The 16414-nt window shown below is 42.8% G+C and overlaps 1 protein-coding gene and 1 pseudogene across 4 annotated transcripts in view; both read left to right on the forward strand.

Annotated features, from left to right (window-relative positions):
• On the forward strand, positions 1-12695 carry LOC125378184 (annotated as a pseudogene).
• LOC125378171 overlaps positions 5363-16414 on the forward strand; it is a 26449-nt gene continuing 15397 nt past the window's right edge. For 2 of the 4 annotated variants that reach the window (XM_048393117.1, XM_048393118.1), the window contains exons 1-2: positions 5363-5586; positions 15396-15470. In XM_048393117.1, coding sequence (XP_048249074.1) covers positions 15400-15470 — 71 coding nt within the window. In that variant the 5' untranslated portion in view covers positions 5363-5586; positions 15396-15399. The remainder of the gene's footprint in view (positions 5587-15395; positions 15471-16414) is intronic. The other 2 variants (XM_048393120.1, XM_048393119.1) reach the window with 2 other exon arrangements.

The following is a 16414-nucleotide window of genomic DNA, read 5'->3' on the forward strand; positions in this document are numbered from 1 at the left end:
ATGGCATTCGGTTTAGACACGGATTCCTTTCTGAATGCCCTGTTTCGTATGGCTCACAGACGAGGTATGCCAAAGGAGGTAATCTCGGACAACGGAACCAACTTTGTTGGTGCTGCAAAGGAGCTGAAGCAGCTCATTTCAGGACTAAACTCGGATGTGATTAAGTCAACCTTGGCAAACAAAAGTGTGAAGTGGTTGTTTAATCCTCCACACGCACCATATTTTGGAGGTGTTTTCGAGTCTTTAGTGAAGTCAGCAAAACGGGCTATCTATGCTATACTGAGTTCAGGTGACGTCAGTGATGAAGAGCTGATGACAGCCTTTACAGGAGCTGAAGCTCTTCTGAATTCTAGGCCTTTGACCTATCAAAGTGCACATCCACAGGATGATGTGCCTCTTACGCCCAACCATTTCCTACATGGTCAGGTGGTTGGAGATTTCGCACCAGAGTTAGACTCTACCTCGTTCAGCCCAAAGAAGCGATGGAGGAGAGTTCAAGAACTCATCAGACATGTGTGGAAACGATGGATGAGGGAGTGGCTCCCGACTCTCAACATCAGAAAGAAGTGGTTCACACCATCCAGAGATATACAGGTCGATGACGTTGTAATTGTGGTATCTCCAGATACTCCTCGTGGAGTTTGGCCTCTTGGCAGAGTTCTCAAAACGTATCCTGGAAAGGATGATCACGTTCGCGTTCTTGATGTTCAAGTTGGCAAAACAGTCTTGAAAAGACCTATCACGAAGGTCTGCCCTCTTGAATGGAGTTGAGTTCTGAAATAGTCAAATTGGATAACAGCAACAAATGTACATACTCATAGATTCAGTTTCCTTTCAGTTTCTTCTAAGTTTAGTCGGTTTTCATGATAGACATGGATCTATCATGGAGGGGGGCGTGTTCTGAAGACATGTCTGTTCATTAAAATGTGCTCCAAAACGCACCCGGAGCCTATAGATCGCACTTCTCGTGCACTGGTGTTAGTGTTAGATAAAGAATCTGTTCTCCAAAACGCACCCGATGCATAACGATCGCATCGCCTGAACGCACCAACGTATGGCTGTGACTGCACGTGAAATGTGTGGGTTGTGAGCAAATATAAGGTGGTAGCGCGCATCAGTTAGTTACTTGGTCAGAATTCGTTAATTAGATGGTTAGTTAGATGGTTAGAAAGTTGGTCATAGTTCGCTATAGAGCTGGTTAGAGAGTTCGCTAGATGAATAGTTAGATGGTGAGAGAGAGAGAGAGAGAGAGAGAGAGAGAGAGAGAGAGAGAGAAGAATGTTCGTTAGAAGGTTCGTTAGAGAGCTGATGAGTTAGATGGTGTTAGAGTGTCAGAGTGTTTTAAGACTTCCTTAGGAGTAGCAGTTAGAATTAGCATTTAGTTTCTATCATTTGAGGTTTATTCATCTTTTCTTCATATAATAACAGGTAATCACGTTTAGTTCCTCATAGATCTTCATAGTTTTATAATAGGTTATCACGTTTAGTTCCTGGTTTCATTCAAAAAAGGTAAGTCATACAAATTTTAGATTAGTCTTCATTTTAAGTTAAACCACGCTCAAATATTCAGTTCCACTGCGCAACATGTGTAATTTGTGTTTTTCTGTTTTTTCTTTTTGCTTTTTGTTTGTTTTCGTTTTTGTTGCTTTTGTCTTGATGCTTTTTTTGTGCTTTTTTTTTTTTTTTTTTTTGGGGGGGGGGGGGTCTTTTTGAAGTTGTAGAGAGTAGTGCGGTTTCGAGGTGGGGTTCTTGGTTGTAGTGATGAGGAAGTGCAGGGAGGTGGATGTCTAAGGATGAGTGATGGCAGGTGTTTTGTTGTGAAGGGGCAGGTATAGTTGGGAAGGTATAGTGTAGTATATCTACGTTTGATGGGTACGAATGTTTACTTTTGTCATGATCCTTGTAATGTAGGCACCATACTTGTAACCGTGTGTTACCGAGGTCAACGTGTACAACTTGCGTCACCATGAAGCTGTCAATCAGTGATACGACTGAACTAGTGCAGGTTACTATGTGCCGGTACGTCTAGCCCTGTGTGTTGGACCCACTTGACAGAACCAAGGAAACAGGTCATTTGATGTTTTAGGTATCTATATGCACATTACTCAGGAGTCAGAGTGTTTGTATTTAGAAACTTGTCTTCCTCCTATCCCCACAGTCACGCGGTTCCACTGCGACATAACAACAACGTTCTATAATGGGATGACATTCACATATTTAGATACGTGTTTCTCTTTCCTTGATGAAACCACCCATCGGTGTGTGTCAGTCAATCTTACAATATCTGTCAAGTAGGACATACATAGTTGTCTCCCATTACACCGTCAGTTTGCATGTGGCGTGGCGTACCAGTACATGTTGGTCTAACCCTCAGCCCGAAGTCAGTGTTCAGATCAATACAGAAGCGTGTGCAGTATGATATTGGTGATGGGTGGGTTTGGGAGTTTGTGTGGCTTAGGGTTGCCTGTTGTTTTACCGCCTCACCCATATTCTAGGTATACGACCCGCACAACAACAAATCAACCGTGAGACAGACAAATCAGTGATTTATATTATGAGCAGCGATGCACGCAATCAATGTATGATGACAATCACGTGTAAACCGCTCATTACGATTTAAGGAATATGTTTATATAGAAAACGTACAAATCTACACTTCTTTACTCGTGGGATATGTGATTCTTTGATCTGTGACTTTGATATATTGATCGTTTTATCAGCAATGTGTTGCTTTGTATTCTTTTCGTCCTCAGTTTTAATGTAATGTGTTTTTGTCAGTTGTGTCATGGATAAATAACTATATTGCTTTACTGGAAACATATTGTGAGTCATCCCCATCACTGTAAGTCATCCTCACCTTGGTATACATTAATACATTTTCCAATATCACGTGGTTCAAGATGTGTTGTCTCTAACGCTTGATATACCAGGATGCAATAAACGGCTGCAGCAACATGTGTACCAGTATAATTATGAAATTTGATATTCCGTGGGAGACCAAATAACACTGTTTTGCCAGTGTCTCCTTGCTTTTCTGTGTGATCTGTGTGAAAAATAGGGAATAATCGGAAATACATCCGTCGCTCATCATGGCAGGAGAGGTTCGATTCATATCAAGGGCAATCTTACAGCTCAACGATACATCCACGAAATTCTACTTCAACAAATATTTCCAACGGCAACGGTGTTTTCCAGCAAAACAGAGCTCGACCGCATACAACACGGATCACAAGAGCCTGTCTACACACAATGTTCATGTTCTCCCTGGCCCTCCAGATCCCCGGATTTGAACACCATAGATCACCTGTGGGATGAATTGGATAGACGGCTACGCCGACGTCAACCACAACCCCAGACGTTGCACCTGTTGACTTTTGCGTTGCAGGATGAGTGGGCAACCTTTCCCCAGGATGTGATTCACATACTCGTCTCTTCCATGGGCATAATATGTCAGGCCGCTATAGATTCGAACATAAGCGTTTTTGATGGTAGCTGATTTCACCATTGGACTTTTCCATATGTACCGATAATTGAGATGACTACAATCACCAAGTATTCGCTCTTCAATACCTTGTACGGTTCCTCGTAAAAATGCGTTTTCCTACCTCATACAAATCTGGCTTTGTGTTTCTTTTTTTTGAGCAGTACATATACTTTTTAGCTATAGTTGTATACTAATTATGATAATGAAAGAATGGTAAATACATTACAACCGGTATTGAAAGATGACAGTAGATGTGATGACCGCCACCGACCATGAAGGACGATAGGGGCACGTCTTGAGATTTCAATGTTGACGTTTTTGGATCGGTAGTAGATACAGCCATGATTCATTCACTCTATGGTGAATATTGCGTATGATTCTCGTGGCGATTCGAGGCAGTCTGTTCTATGTCTCTTGCAACACCTGGCCAAGTTCATCTCACGTAGTCGGCGGCCTCTTACTATCGTATACCAGACGTGTTCAACTGGAAAAAAGTCTGGGCTCATTGTTGGTCATGGTATTCCAAGGATGTTGTGCTGCTGATTCGTGAGCTCTGTCGTTGTCGCCCTGAAGACAAAACGTCCACACACACGTCTTGCAACTGGGACAACGCAGTACTGTCCATGGAACATTCCTTGCACAATATGGGGCTTGGTCAGTCAAAGTGATGCCACTCGACATCATAACTGATCCACTGTCAAATCTGTCTTGATGTCTCGAGTCGACATTACAAACTGGTGTCAGATACTCCTGACACATTCATCCATTTTCCTTCTCCACAATACACCATATAGCATCATAACGCAGCCTCTGATCTTTACATTCCCCAGATGTGTCTGGATCTCCTCTGAAACATCTGCAGCTTTATTTACGTCTGTACTATTCCATATGTGCATGCACTCATATCTGACAAAACAGCTGATCAAGTGCACAGCCTTGCACGAACTGTCGCACATCTGTCCTGTCGCCATTCAACAGACACGGAAGGAGAATCGAACCTGGGTTTTCGGTGTAAGAGAACAATATAACCATAAGGCTACCCCGTCGCCCCTTGAGTAATGTACATGAGCTTATCGGAAATTGATATAAGTAAATTGTACTGCAGTATTTGTGATCAATTATGGAATAGTAATGAATGTTCATTCTCACAGGTTACATGTACACATGAACATTAATTAAGCACCACAATCCGATTCCCAAAACACATATACCTTATGGATTACTTTGGCTGCCAGGTGGAAGCTATAGACCTTCCTGTGTAAAATCTGAATTAATTGACCCAGGCACTGCATTTTGAAGGACAGGTGATCAAAATTTTGAACATAAAACCTTTGATCAGCAGCATCAAGAGGCGCCTGGTGAACGTCATCAGTCAGATGGACACATACTGATTGCCGAAGCAGTGGTGATTCCTTGGTTGACAATAATCGTTTGCACTATGACAGACCGATTCGTGTTGTTTGGCTATTTATTTAGATTTATCCAAAAGTCAATTATCTAGTTTTATGTGTATTTTTCCGTTATGTATAAATCAGTATTGATCAGAAAGTGCATTTTAAAATGTTACAAGCACCAGGGTTGTGATTACAGATGTGACAAGGGATTTACTGGACGGTGGGGGTGTTGGATATTTTTTTGTTTTATACGGATAAACTGCATGTTATAATGTATGATAATGTTGTCATAAAAAATAGTGTTATTCTGACGTCACAAGAATCATGACACCATAACGTTTCCAATAATACATTTACCTGCATGTTTGTACAACTACCGCATACACCAGTATTTTCCACATGAGGATTCAGTATATTACATCTTGCAGCCCAACTAAGTTTTATTTCAATATGACCTGATGACGCTATTCATGCAGGATGATACGATGGTAATATATCACGCGACACCTGTCGCAGTATTGATGTGTTACATCAGTAAAACAGACTCTGCTGCAGAGCAACAGGATAACTTGATGTCTAGGGTTAAGATAGGGAAAGGTAGTATCTGTGGAAGCTGTTTTCTCCATGTCGAAATAGGGGGACATAGCTTGAATTCATCGAGAAGTCTGGTGTAAACGTGGAACCAGCTGTCGTCTCTATAACATTCTGGTGAGTAAAACGTCGAACAACCGACATACACGTTCAGTGCTTGTTTGAAGATGTATGACAAACTGTAGGATTTGTGGAACAATAAGTCTTGAATATACCTGTAACAATTCAAACTGTATCAAGCTTGTCTACGATCAAAAGGATTTGTGTTTTGCTACTGACACAGCTTTATAGGTCAAAATGGCTGAAATGGCTGGCTGTCGGGTTTGTCTCGCTAACTTTTGTCATGTCGGTTTCCACTTTACAGTTCCGGGAGCAATTCTGAAACAAATCATTCCTTTAATAATTGTTCCGTGTGGATTCCCAAATTGTAACAATATGTTTACCCAATAATTTGTACGTAAAATAACTTAGTGTGAATCCAATAAACAACTAACAAGTGGAATACAAATGTATTACAAAAACATATAGGTTTACAAAACAATACCATACAATTACAACGGCAGTACACAATGGAGTGGTAGTACAATCTTCAATGACAGTATATGATTAATTGCAATGGTGAGTATCAAATATAAAATACAGTGGGAATAGCTAAAGTCAGTGATTATATATATTCACCCGGTGACGAAAGTGGTCAGGCTTCCGAGACGGGCCAAGCCATGGGATCAGGGATGATGTGTGATCACACGAAAGCTGGTCCTGATGTAAGATACGTAAGAAGGTCTTGTCCCCTGATATACATTCTGACTAGCTACTGGATATTTCTACATAGTGATCTTTCCAGTCGTGCAGCACTAGAACATTACGTAATGTTCCACATCACTCCGCGGTATACCGAAAGTTTACATATGACACTTGCATCTAAATATATTAACTTCCTTAAAAATTATTACATTAAATAGTGCCACATTTCTAACAACAAATCACTGTCCAAACACAATGTCATTGACGTCTACCGAATCTCAACAGAAAGAATGTAACACAGTTGCAATCACTGTACTTCAATAATGCACTGCCACATAGCATACTGTATATCAATCGTTTTAGATAGTGTCCCTTCAATGTCAAGTCATGGAAACATAACGGGGAAAAAATTGTGAAAAGAGATAAAAAATCGAATCCAATATGGCCGCCTCAAAGAGACTTTGTCGGGCATTTCGAACGACAGATATGATATGGTTATCCAGAGACCATTTGTAGAGAGCTATTTCGATTTGTAGCTTCAAAGGAGGTGATTTTGTAACACATGTACATGTATAGTGCTAAAAATGAACTTGGAAAACATCACATCCATTATGGCTGCAAAAGTCCTAGAAGTTGCTGGCATACGATTATCCTGAAAGGTGCTGCTTTTAATAGTTGTTGCAATAGCGGAACATGTCTTGAATTAATTAATTTTGAATGATCTGCCCTCATAAGGTTAAGCATTCACGTTTTGGGTGATCATGGTATACTTAATTGTGTGGTTTAATGCACACATCTACAAGAGCGGATTATGTTTGTTATAATTCATAGAACATTCATTTACGTTTATATTGTAAACATGTGGACGTTTTCTTCGGTTAAATGTAAATGTTAATGCCGAAATATACCCCTCCTAACTAATCTACACTGCTTTTAGTGTGTCTGAAAAATCTTAAACATATTATGTAGGTGTTCCATATTGTTGTGTCGCTGGGCACAGTTCGTCAGATCGTAGACTGAGCCTTGAGTAAGGGACGCTTTACTGGGAAACTAGGTCGACATGTCAGCGTGACAATGTTGATATGTTATCACTAAACGAGTGCTGCACAGTCAATTGCAAATAATCAATATAGCATGCACGTATATGTCTCTGTTGACGCAGCTGGCTCCCCCAAGCATTGACAAGTGATGATGACAAACATTTTACTTGTCAGTAGGGACTTTTCCTCCTGGTTGGCAGTTGATAACGCTGGCTAACATCTTCCCCTCGACTTTCACAATACACATATTCAAGCTGACACGCAATCTACATCAACATTGCTACGTCTGATTAATCGACACCGAGACATGCGAATCAAATCGAAACTCGACAACAGGTCCACGTGTTATCCCAAATATAACATTTGTTACATTTGACCACTTTCTAAATGGCATTGTGTATTCATAGCTCTACGTGGTACATCATCGATCTGTTTATTCTCAATACTGAAAGGCATTTGAATATACGTAGTTTGTGCAAACAAATTACTTTCTCTTCAACAGGGCATTGCAAATCTACATTACTTACGAACATTTATCTTCTTTTGAATGAACACAATAGTACCGTTTTAGGTGTGTTTTTATCACGCCCTTATATGTAACACATATAAGAAATAGTGATATTCGCCATCAACTGATTTTGAATTACATTGCGTACACAATATCTTGGTATAATCATGTGCCTCCTTAGTTTAACAATTAATCATTAATTGTCATTGTTCTGGGGCGGTCGGGTAGCTTAGTGGTTAAAGCGTCGCTCGTCACGCCGAAAGAACGGGTTAGTTTCCCGAAATGGGTGCAATGTGTGAAACCCATTTCTGCCGTGATATTGCTGGAATATTGCTAAAAGCGGCGCAAAACCAAGCTCACTCACTCACACATGGCGATGTTCCACATTTTCACAGGTTCACAGCCATTATACAGCTTTCCATTGGTGAGGTGAGGTGAAATTGGGTTTAACGTCGCGTCCAAGATTATTGCTCTTATATAGCGACGTGCATGCACGTGTGTGTGTGTGTGTGTGGTTTCTTGTACTAGTCCGGGCTGATGCCGATTTATAGTGCTAGCCCACTGAGATAGCATGCCGCAGTTTAACATGAATACCCCACTCAGACACAGTATACTGACTCCGAGCCGACCAGTCCTTGTTTTAGCCCCTCAATGCCGAGCGCTAGACAGGGTAACAACAAGTACCATCTTTTTACGTCTTTTGGTATGACGCGGCAGGGGATCGAACCCCGGACCTTCCGCTCTCCAGACGTACGCTCTACCAATAGACCACGGAGGCGGTGCTTTCCATTGGAACATATAACAAATATACGTAATCGAGGGTGTCGATTGACGGACAAAGTGAACCCCCAATAATTCATTATTTCTGAACTTAGTTATCTACATTTGTGCGTCGCGTAAAGCCATGTAAGTGAACGAATACACACATCTGGACGTTATGTTACTAATACAGAGCATTGATCATATCGACAGGCATAATAAATCATGCATTATCAAGTGATATGCTTATGTACAAATACGTGTACAAAAAAGTATCAATCTTCAGTCCACTGACACAAGATTAAATACATGACTGGTCAAGTGATTGTTACTTTTAAGAATTCGTTTTGCGAATCAGAGTTCAACGAATCCTTCTTAAAAGAAATACCGGCCTTGTGAGAATATGATCCAGTTACGCTTTCCTTCCAATCATCGTTATTGGCCCTGTCACACTGCAACGTATAGCAGTAACGTATGGGAGTGAGTGAGTTGGGTTTAACGCCGCTTTTAACAATATTCCAGTTATATCGTGGCGGGTCAGCTTTTTGTGGGAGGGAATCCCGAAGTGATGCAGGTCTCAGACGTTTACCACTTCCGTGAAACCCACGAGCACGGGTATGGTACTGACACTGGGATTCGAACCCACAATCATAGGTTTCCAGCGTGCCCAAGGGTCGCAACTCTGCACAGCAAATCGCGGCGCCTTAGATGACTAGGTCACCCGTGCCCCCAAGTAACGTATGGCGACGTATGAGTTTTTTTAATGATATAACTGGAATACTGTTAAAAGCAGCATTAAACCCAACTCACTCATTCACCATTGGAGCTTCTACAGCTTCCTGCACAGGAGCTTCTACAGCTCTCTCCACAGGAACTTCTACAGCTTCCTCCACAGGAGCTCCTTCAACTTCCTCTACAGGACCTTCTACAGCTTCCTGCACAGGAACTTCTACAGCTCACTCCACAGGAACTTCTACAGCTTCCTCCACAGGAGCTTCTACAGCTTCCTCCACGGGAGCTTCTACACCTTCCTCCACAGGAGTTTCTACAGCCTCCTGCATAGGACCTTCTACAGCTCTCTCCACAGGGGCGTCTACATCTCTCTCCACAGGAGCTTCTTCAACTTCCTCTACAGGACCTTCTACAGCTTCCTCCACAGGACCTTCTACAGCTCTCTCCACAGGAACTTCTACAGCTCCCTCCACAGGAACTTCTTCAACTTCCTCTACAGGAGCTTATTCAACTTCCTCTACAGGACCTTCTACAGCTTCCTGCACAGGAACTTCTACAGCTCACTCCACAGGAACTTCTACAGCTTCCTCCACAGGAGCTTCTACAGCTTCCTCCACGGGAGCTTCTACACCTTCCTCCACAGGAGCTTCTACAGCCTCCTGCACAGGAACTTCTTCAACTTCCTCTACAGGAGCTTATTCAACTTCCTCTACAGGACCTTCTACAGCTTCCTCCACAGGACCTTCTACAGCTTTATCCACAGGAGCTTCTACAGCTTCCTCCACGGGAGCTTCTACAGCTTCCTCCACAGGAGCTTCTACAGCTTCCTCGACAGGAACTTCTACTGCTTCATCCAAATGAGCCTCTACAGCTTCCTCGACAGGAACTTCTACAGCTCTCTCCACAGCAACTTCTACAACTTCCTCCACAGTAGCTTTTACAGCTCTCTCCACAGGAACTTCTACACCTTCCTCCACATGAACGTCTACTGCTTCCTCCACAGGAGCTTCTTCAACTTCCTCTACAGGACCTTCTACAGCTTCCTGCACAGGAACTTCTACAGCTCACTCCACAGGAACTTCTACAGCTTCCTCCACAGGAGCTTCTACAGCTTCCTCCACGGGAGCTTCTACACCTTCCTCCACAGGAACTTCTATAGCTCTCTCCACAGGGGCTTCTACAGCCTCCTCCATAGGAACTTCTACAGCTCTCTCCACAGGGGCGTCTACAGCTCTCTCCACAGGAACTTCTACATCTCTCTCCACAGGAGCTTCTTCAACTTCCTCTACAGGACCTTCTACAGCTTCCTCCACAGGGCCTTCTACAGCTCTATCCACAGGAGCTTCTACAGCTTCCTCCACAGGAGATTCTACAGCTTCCTCCACAGGAGCTTCTACAGCTTCCTCGACAGGAACTTCTACTGCTTTATCCACATGAGCCTCTATGGCTTCCTCGACAGGAACTTCCACAGCTCTCTCCACAGCAACTTCTACAACTTCCTCCACAGGAGCTTTTACAGCTCTCTCCACAGGAACTTCTACAGCTTCCTCCACAGGAACGTCTACTGCTTCCTCCACAGGAGCTTCTACAGCTTCCTCCACAGGAGCTTCTACAGCTTCCTGCACAGGAACTTCTACAGCTCCCTCCACAGGAACTTCTTCAACTTCCTCTACAGGAGCTTATTCAACTTCCTCTACAGGACCTTCTACAGCTTCCTCCACAGGACCTTCTACAGCTCTATCCACAGGAGCTTCTACAGCTTCCTCCACAGGACCTTCTACAGCTCTCTCCACGGGAGCTTCTACAGCTTCCTCCACAGGAGCTTCTACAGCTTCCTCGACAGGAACTTCTACTGCTTCATCCACATGAGCCTCTACGGCTTCCTCGACAGGAACTTCCACAGCTCTCTCCACAGCAACTTCTACAACTTCCTCCACAGGAGCTTTTACAGCTCTCTCCACAGGAACTTGTACAGCTTCTTCCACAGGAACGTCTACTGCTTCCTCCACAGGAACGTCTACTGCTTCCTCCACAGGAGCTTCTACAGCTTCCTCCACAGGAGCTTCTACAGCTTCCTCCACAGGAGCTTCTACAGCTCTCTCCACAGGAGCTTCTACAGCTCTCCACAGGAGCTTCTACAGCTCTCCACAGGAGCTTATACAGCCCCCTCCACAAGAACTTCTACAGCTCTCTCCACAGGAACATCTACAGCTCTCTCCACAGGAACTTCTACAGGTTCCTGCACAGGAGCTTCTACAGCTTCATCCACAGGAACTTCTACTGCTTCCTCCACAGGAGCTTCTACAGCTTCTTCCTCAGGAGCGTCTACAGCTCTCTCCACAGGGGCTTCTACAGCTCTCTCCACAGGAACCTCTACAGCTCTCTCCACAGGACCTTCTACAGCTCTCTCCACAGGAACCTCTACAGCTCCCTCCACAGGACCTTCTACAGCTCTCTCCACAGGAACTTCTACTGCTTCCTCCACAGGAGCTTCTACAGCTTCCTCCACAGGAGCGTCTACAGCTTCCTCCACAGGAACCTCTACATCTCTCTCCACAGGGGCTTCTACAGCTCTCTCCACAGGAACCTCTACAGCTCCCTCCACAGGAACTTCTACAGCTCTCTCCACAGGAGCTTCTACAGCCCCCTCCACTAGAACTTCTACAGCTCTCTCCACAGGAACTTCTACAGCTTTCTACACAGGAACTTATACAGCTTCCTCCACAGGAGCTTCTACAGCTTCCTCCACAGGAACTTCTACTGCTTCCTCCACAGGAGCTTCTACAGCTTCCTCCACAGGAGCGTCTACAGCTTCCTCCACAGGAACCTCTACAGCTCTCTCCACAGGGGCTTCTACAGCTCTCTCCACAGGGGTGTCTACAGCTCTCTCCACAGGACCTTCTACAGCTCTCTCCACAGGAACTTCTACAGCTCTCTCCACAGGACCTTCTACAACTTCCTCTACAGGACCTTCTACAGCTCTCTCCACAGGAACCTCTACAGCTCTCTCCACAGGAACTTCTACAGCTCTCTCCACAGGAACTTCTACATCTTCCTCCACAGGAACTTCTACAGCTCTCTCCACAGGAGCTTCTACAGCCTCCTCCATAAGAACTTCTACAGCTTCCTCCACAGGAGCTTCTTCAACTTCCTCTACAGGACCTTCTACAGCTTCCTCCACAGGACCTTCTACAGCTCTCTCCACAGGAGCTTCTACAGCTTCCTCCACAGGTGCTTCTACAGGTTCCTCCACAGGAACTTCTACAGCTTCCTCCACAGGAGTGTCTACAGCTCTCTCCACAGGAACTTCTACAGCTCTCTCCACAGGAACTTCTATAGCAGGTGCAGATTTGGTTTTCTTGGCTCTTGCTCGGTCCCTGGTAGGTTTCTTCTTGGGAGGCATATTGATGATGCTGACAGAGCGAAGATCACTGCGTGAATGAAGTTACTTGATGAATGTGTGTCCAGGACTATTTATACTACCGCGGGGCCCGTTTTCGGCACCTTTCCTCTACGCTGAGCGCGCTGGTCATACTTTACTCATATGCTGGAAATATGTGTTTATACGCTGTCATAAGTTATGTATAAGCTATGTATATGCTGCTAATGCTTTAGACATCGGCAACATATAGGCTGTCATAAGTTATGTATAAGCTATGTATATGCTGCTAATGCTTTAGACATGGGCTACATATACGGTGAAGTCGTTATGTAGACGCTATGGATACGCCACAATCAGGGTTCTTCGATGAAATGACAGCGTACTAACTGCCTTTTACCCGCTAGATGCAAGTTTCTCTTATACGTTGTAGTGTGACAAGGTCATATCTGCGCATTAGAAACTCCAAGGGGATTAAGGAAGAATAATATCACAGGGCTATATAGTGACGCTTTCATTATGATTTTAAAACACAGAGAGCAAAACTAAAAACGTCAGAAATGTTACAGAAACGATATCAAAGAAGGTATGCACACAGTTTTATATAGTTCTCTTGAAAACTACTAATTTGTCAATCAGTTCTTCTACCCTTTCCTTGTAACTGGATATTCTCGTGGCATATATGATGATGTGTAAAAAAAGAACGAAAGATATCTCACAATGAAAACAATCGCCTGCTGTGGAAACTCCTGCGATGGGTCCCTTTATAGACTTAGTACAGTTTAAATAGATGATATTGCAGTGAGAGCGTACTTAAAGCATCAGCTGTTTATAAGCATTTCACGATGAGACCAGCTGCAGTACTGGCAACTTGACAGACCAACACTCTTAACTCTGCATATTCTATGAATTGCTACATGTATATACCTCATGTACCAATGTTACAGTTATGTCTGCTGAATAATGAAATTATATACTGCGTAGAATATGATTCATCGCTATGTGTCATAGTTGTCCTCTTGAACTGGAAACTGGTCCATTGCTAATGTTGAAGGAAAAGGCAAGTTTTTTGCTGTGCATGTGTGACAACAGGTGTATGACACCTTCAGCTGGCAATGTTATTCCCGTGGAAAGCATGCATACCTAAATTGTAATGAACATACAGGTTACTGATTAGATTCGTTCGCGGACATAAATTGGTGTGCATACGCTGGAGTAAACTAACATTGTTGAACTAGTATCATGTATTAATGGCTTGGGAGAAATATGTGTACATGTATGGTAAATAGTCGATAGACAGAGCGGCAAACAAAGGTTGGAGCAAAATGTCACATGTTCAGACGAGTCCAAAACCGAAAACACAGAAAATAATAATCAAAGTTAAAGGAATATTGTATGGTGCGGTGATGAAGTGGCGATTAGTGGGAATAGTTCAGGGAAATACATGTGCAGATACGTGTGAATATTGCGAGAAATGCTCAAATTATGTGACTGATAACAATGGTTATTTCTCACCATGCCGAAACTCACAGCTGGAATGTATTTCCCTAAACTCTAAAGTATGACAAGTAGTAGTCGTGCATGTGTCAGTTTGACTATGAACATGGCTACATCTTGATCTTCAAACAAAAGGTTATATACACATAGCGTTCTAATAATACATCTTTTCACAATCTGATATGACGCTGCACATGACTCGTTTACAAATCATCACCACTTACTCGTATGCATTCTGTTTCAGCTATTGTCAGTATGAAATATGTAGAGGATTTTTAAATCTTACATAAAGGCATATCCAATATTCATTAGCAAATAGCGAGGACGTTTCTCTGTATCCTATAAAATGGTATTTAATCCCTTTTAAAATGTTTGAAAGATAAACAAAGCTAACTGAGGCAACTTGTTAATTGTTATTATTAGTCAACGCCAATGCTGTCAGGAATACAACTTAAGAGTGTATGTTCTGGAAAAAACAGAAAGCTGAAAATCCTGTACAAATCAAGCTGAAGTACACCCGCTGGGATGATCTCATCCCTGAACTAAAATATATATAACAAATCAAAAGCATTCGTTCCATCACATTCACGGTAAGCAAATTGCAAGGACATAAATGAAAACGAATAAAACCAATTCAAACATAAATCCATTTATTTTCAAGTATCGGTATGAGTAATAGCTGGTAAAACGCCAAAGGCACTAACAGACTGCTCACTCTAATTACCGCACTGACAAAACGTCATTTAGTACTAATTAACAAGGTGTATCAATATGGACAATACATAGGATATACCCAGACTGTTGTGAAACTACTCAAACCCGGACATTAACTTACCCGATGCTAACAGTTGAGACAAAGTACAGATAAACATAAGTTAATTGCCGTGGAAAACATTCAACCCAAAGAGTCAGGGAGACAGTAGTCAATCAAACATTTTGTGACTGTAGTACTTGAGCACTTTATCGCCCGCACACAAAGTCAGCGATCTTACCCACTTAGCCACTGAGGCTTCCACAAAGTGAAAGTCCGACAACTGGTAGTCTATATCACATACTATATCACATACCCCTCTAACAAGTGTAAATTGGCACGGTTCCCAAGACCAAAAGCTATGAACACACCATGCCATTTAGAAAGTGGTAAAATGTAACATGTTACGTTTCGGATAACACTTTCTTAGTATATTAAGATTCTCGTACTTTTTTCCAGTACCCCAATTATCATCGGAAAGTATTATGAGCCGTGTTGCTTTAATACATGTTTCAGTTTCATGTTGATTGCCCTGAGCAGTGAGCATAAGTATCAGCACCCATCCTGGCGATATAAGAAGGTGTACTTTGGGTAAGGAACCCTTATCTTTAGTCATGTCGCAACAGTGCAATTTCTATATAATGCTTTACCTTTGAAAGTCATCTCAGTTCGATAGACAACTCACCATACCATCACAACATTTTACCTCTACCTGTATGGGATAACGTTTATGGTTTATTCATCATGGTGTTTGAAAAGGGGCCGTAGCTAATGCGTTCTTTCGTCCCGCCGAATTTCAGAGATTGGGATCATAAAAGGTTCCTTCAAAATCATTACTATCCTATATTTCCCGATTCTGATTGCCTGACTGATATTTATTAAGGCAAAAAGCTTGTAGCACTAAATATTATATGACTTCTTTGCAGTCATGACATCCTCAGAGGGTTAGGGTAAGGGTTAGGGTTATGTCTATTTACTCGCTCGTGCTACCTCGATTGTTCGTTTGTATTAGAAAAGAGGTGAAATAGGGTTTAACGACGTGCATGCACGTGTGTGTGTGTGTTTGTGTGTGTGTGGCTGCTTGTTCTAGTCCGGACTGATGCCGGTTTATAGTGCTAGCACTTTGAGATACCATGCCGCAGTTTAACATGAATACCCCACTCAGACACAGAGTCCTGACTCCGAGCCGACCAGTCCTTATATAATCCCTTTAATACTGAGCGCCAGGCCTGGTTACAACAAGTACCGTATTTTAACGTCTATGACGCGGCAGGGGATGGAACCCCGGACCTTCCGCTCTCCCGGCTGACGTTTTCCCACTAGACCACGGAGGCGGTCCATCTAGAACAGTCAAATAAGATAAGATAAGATAAGACAAGACAAGACAAGACAAGACAAGACAAGACAAGACAAGACAAGACAAGACAAGACAAGACAAGACAAGACAAGACAAGACAAGACAAGACAAGACAAGACAAGACAAGACAAGACAAGACAGAACAAGACAAGACAAGACAAGACAAGACAAGACAAGA

Source organism: Haliotis rufescens, unplaced genomic scaffold, assembly GCF_023055435.1.
Source record: "Haliotis rufescens isolate VD_foot unplaced genomic scaffold, xgHalRufe1.0.p SCAF_115, whole genome shotgun sequence".
In the NCBI taxonomy this organism is placed as follows: domain Eukaryota; kingdom Metazoa; phylum Mollusca; class Gastropoda; order Lepetellida; family Haliotidae; genus Haliotis; species Haliotis rufescens.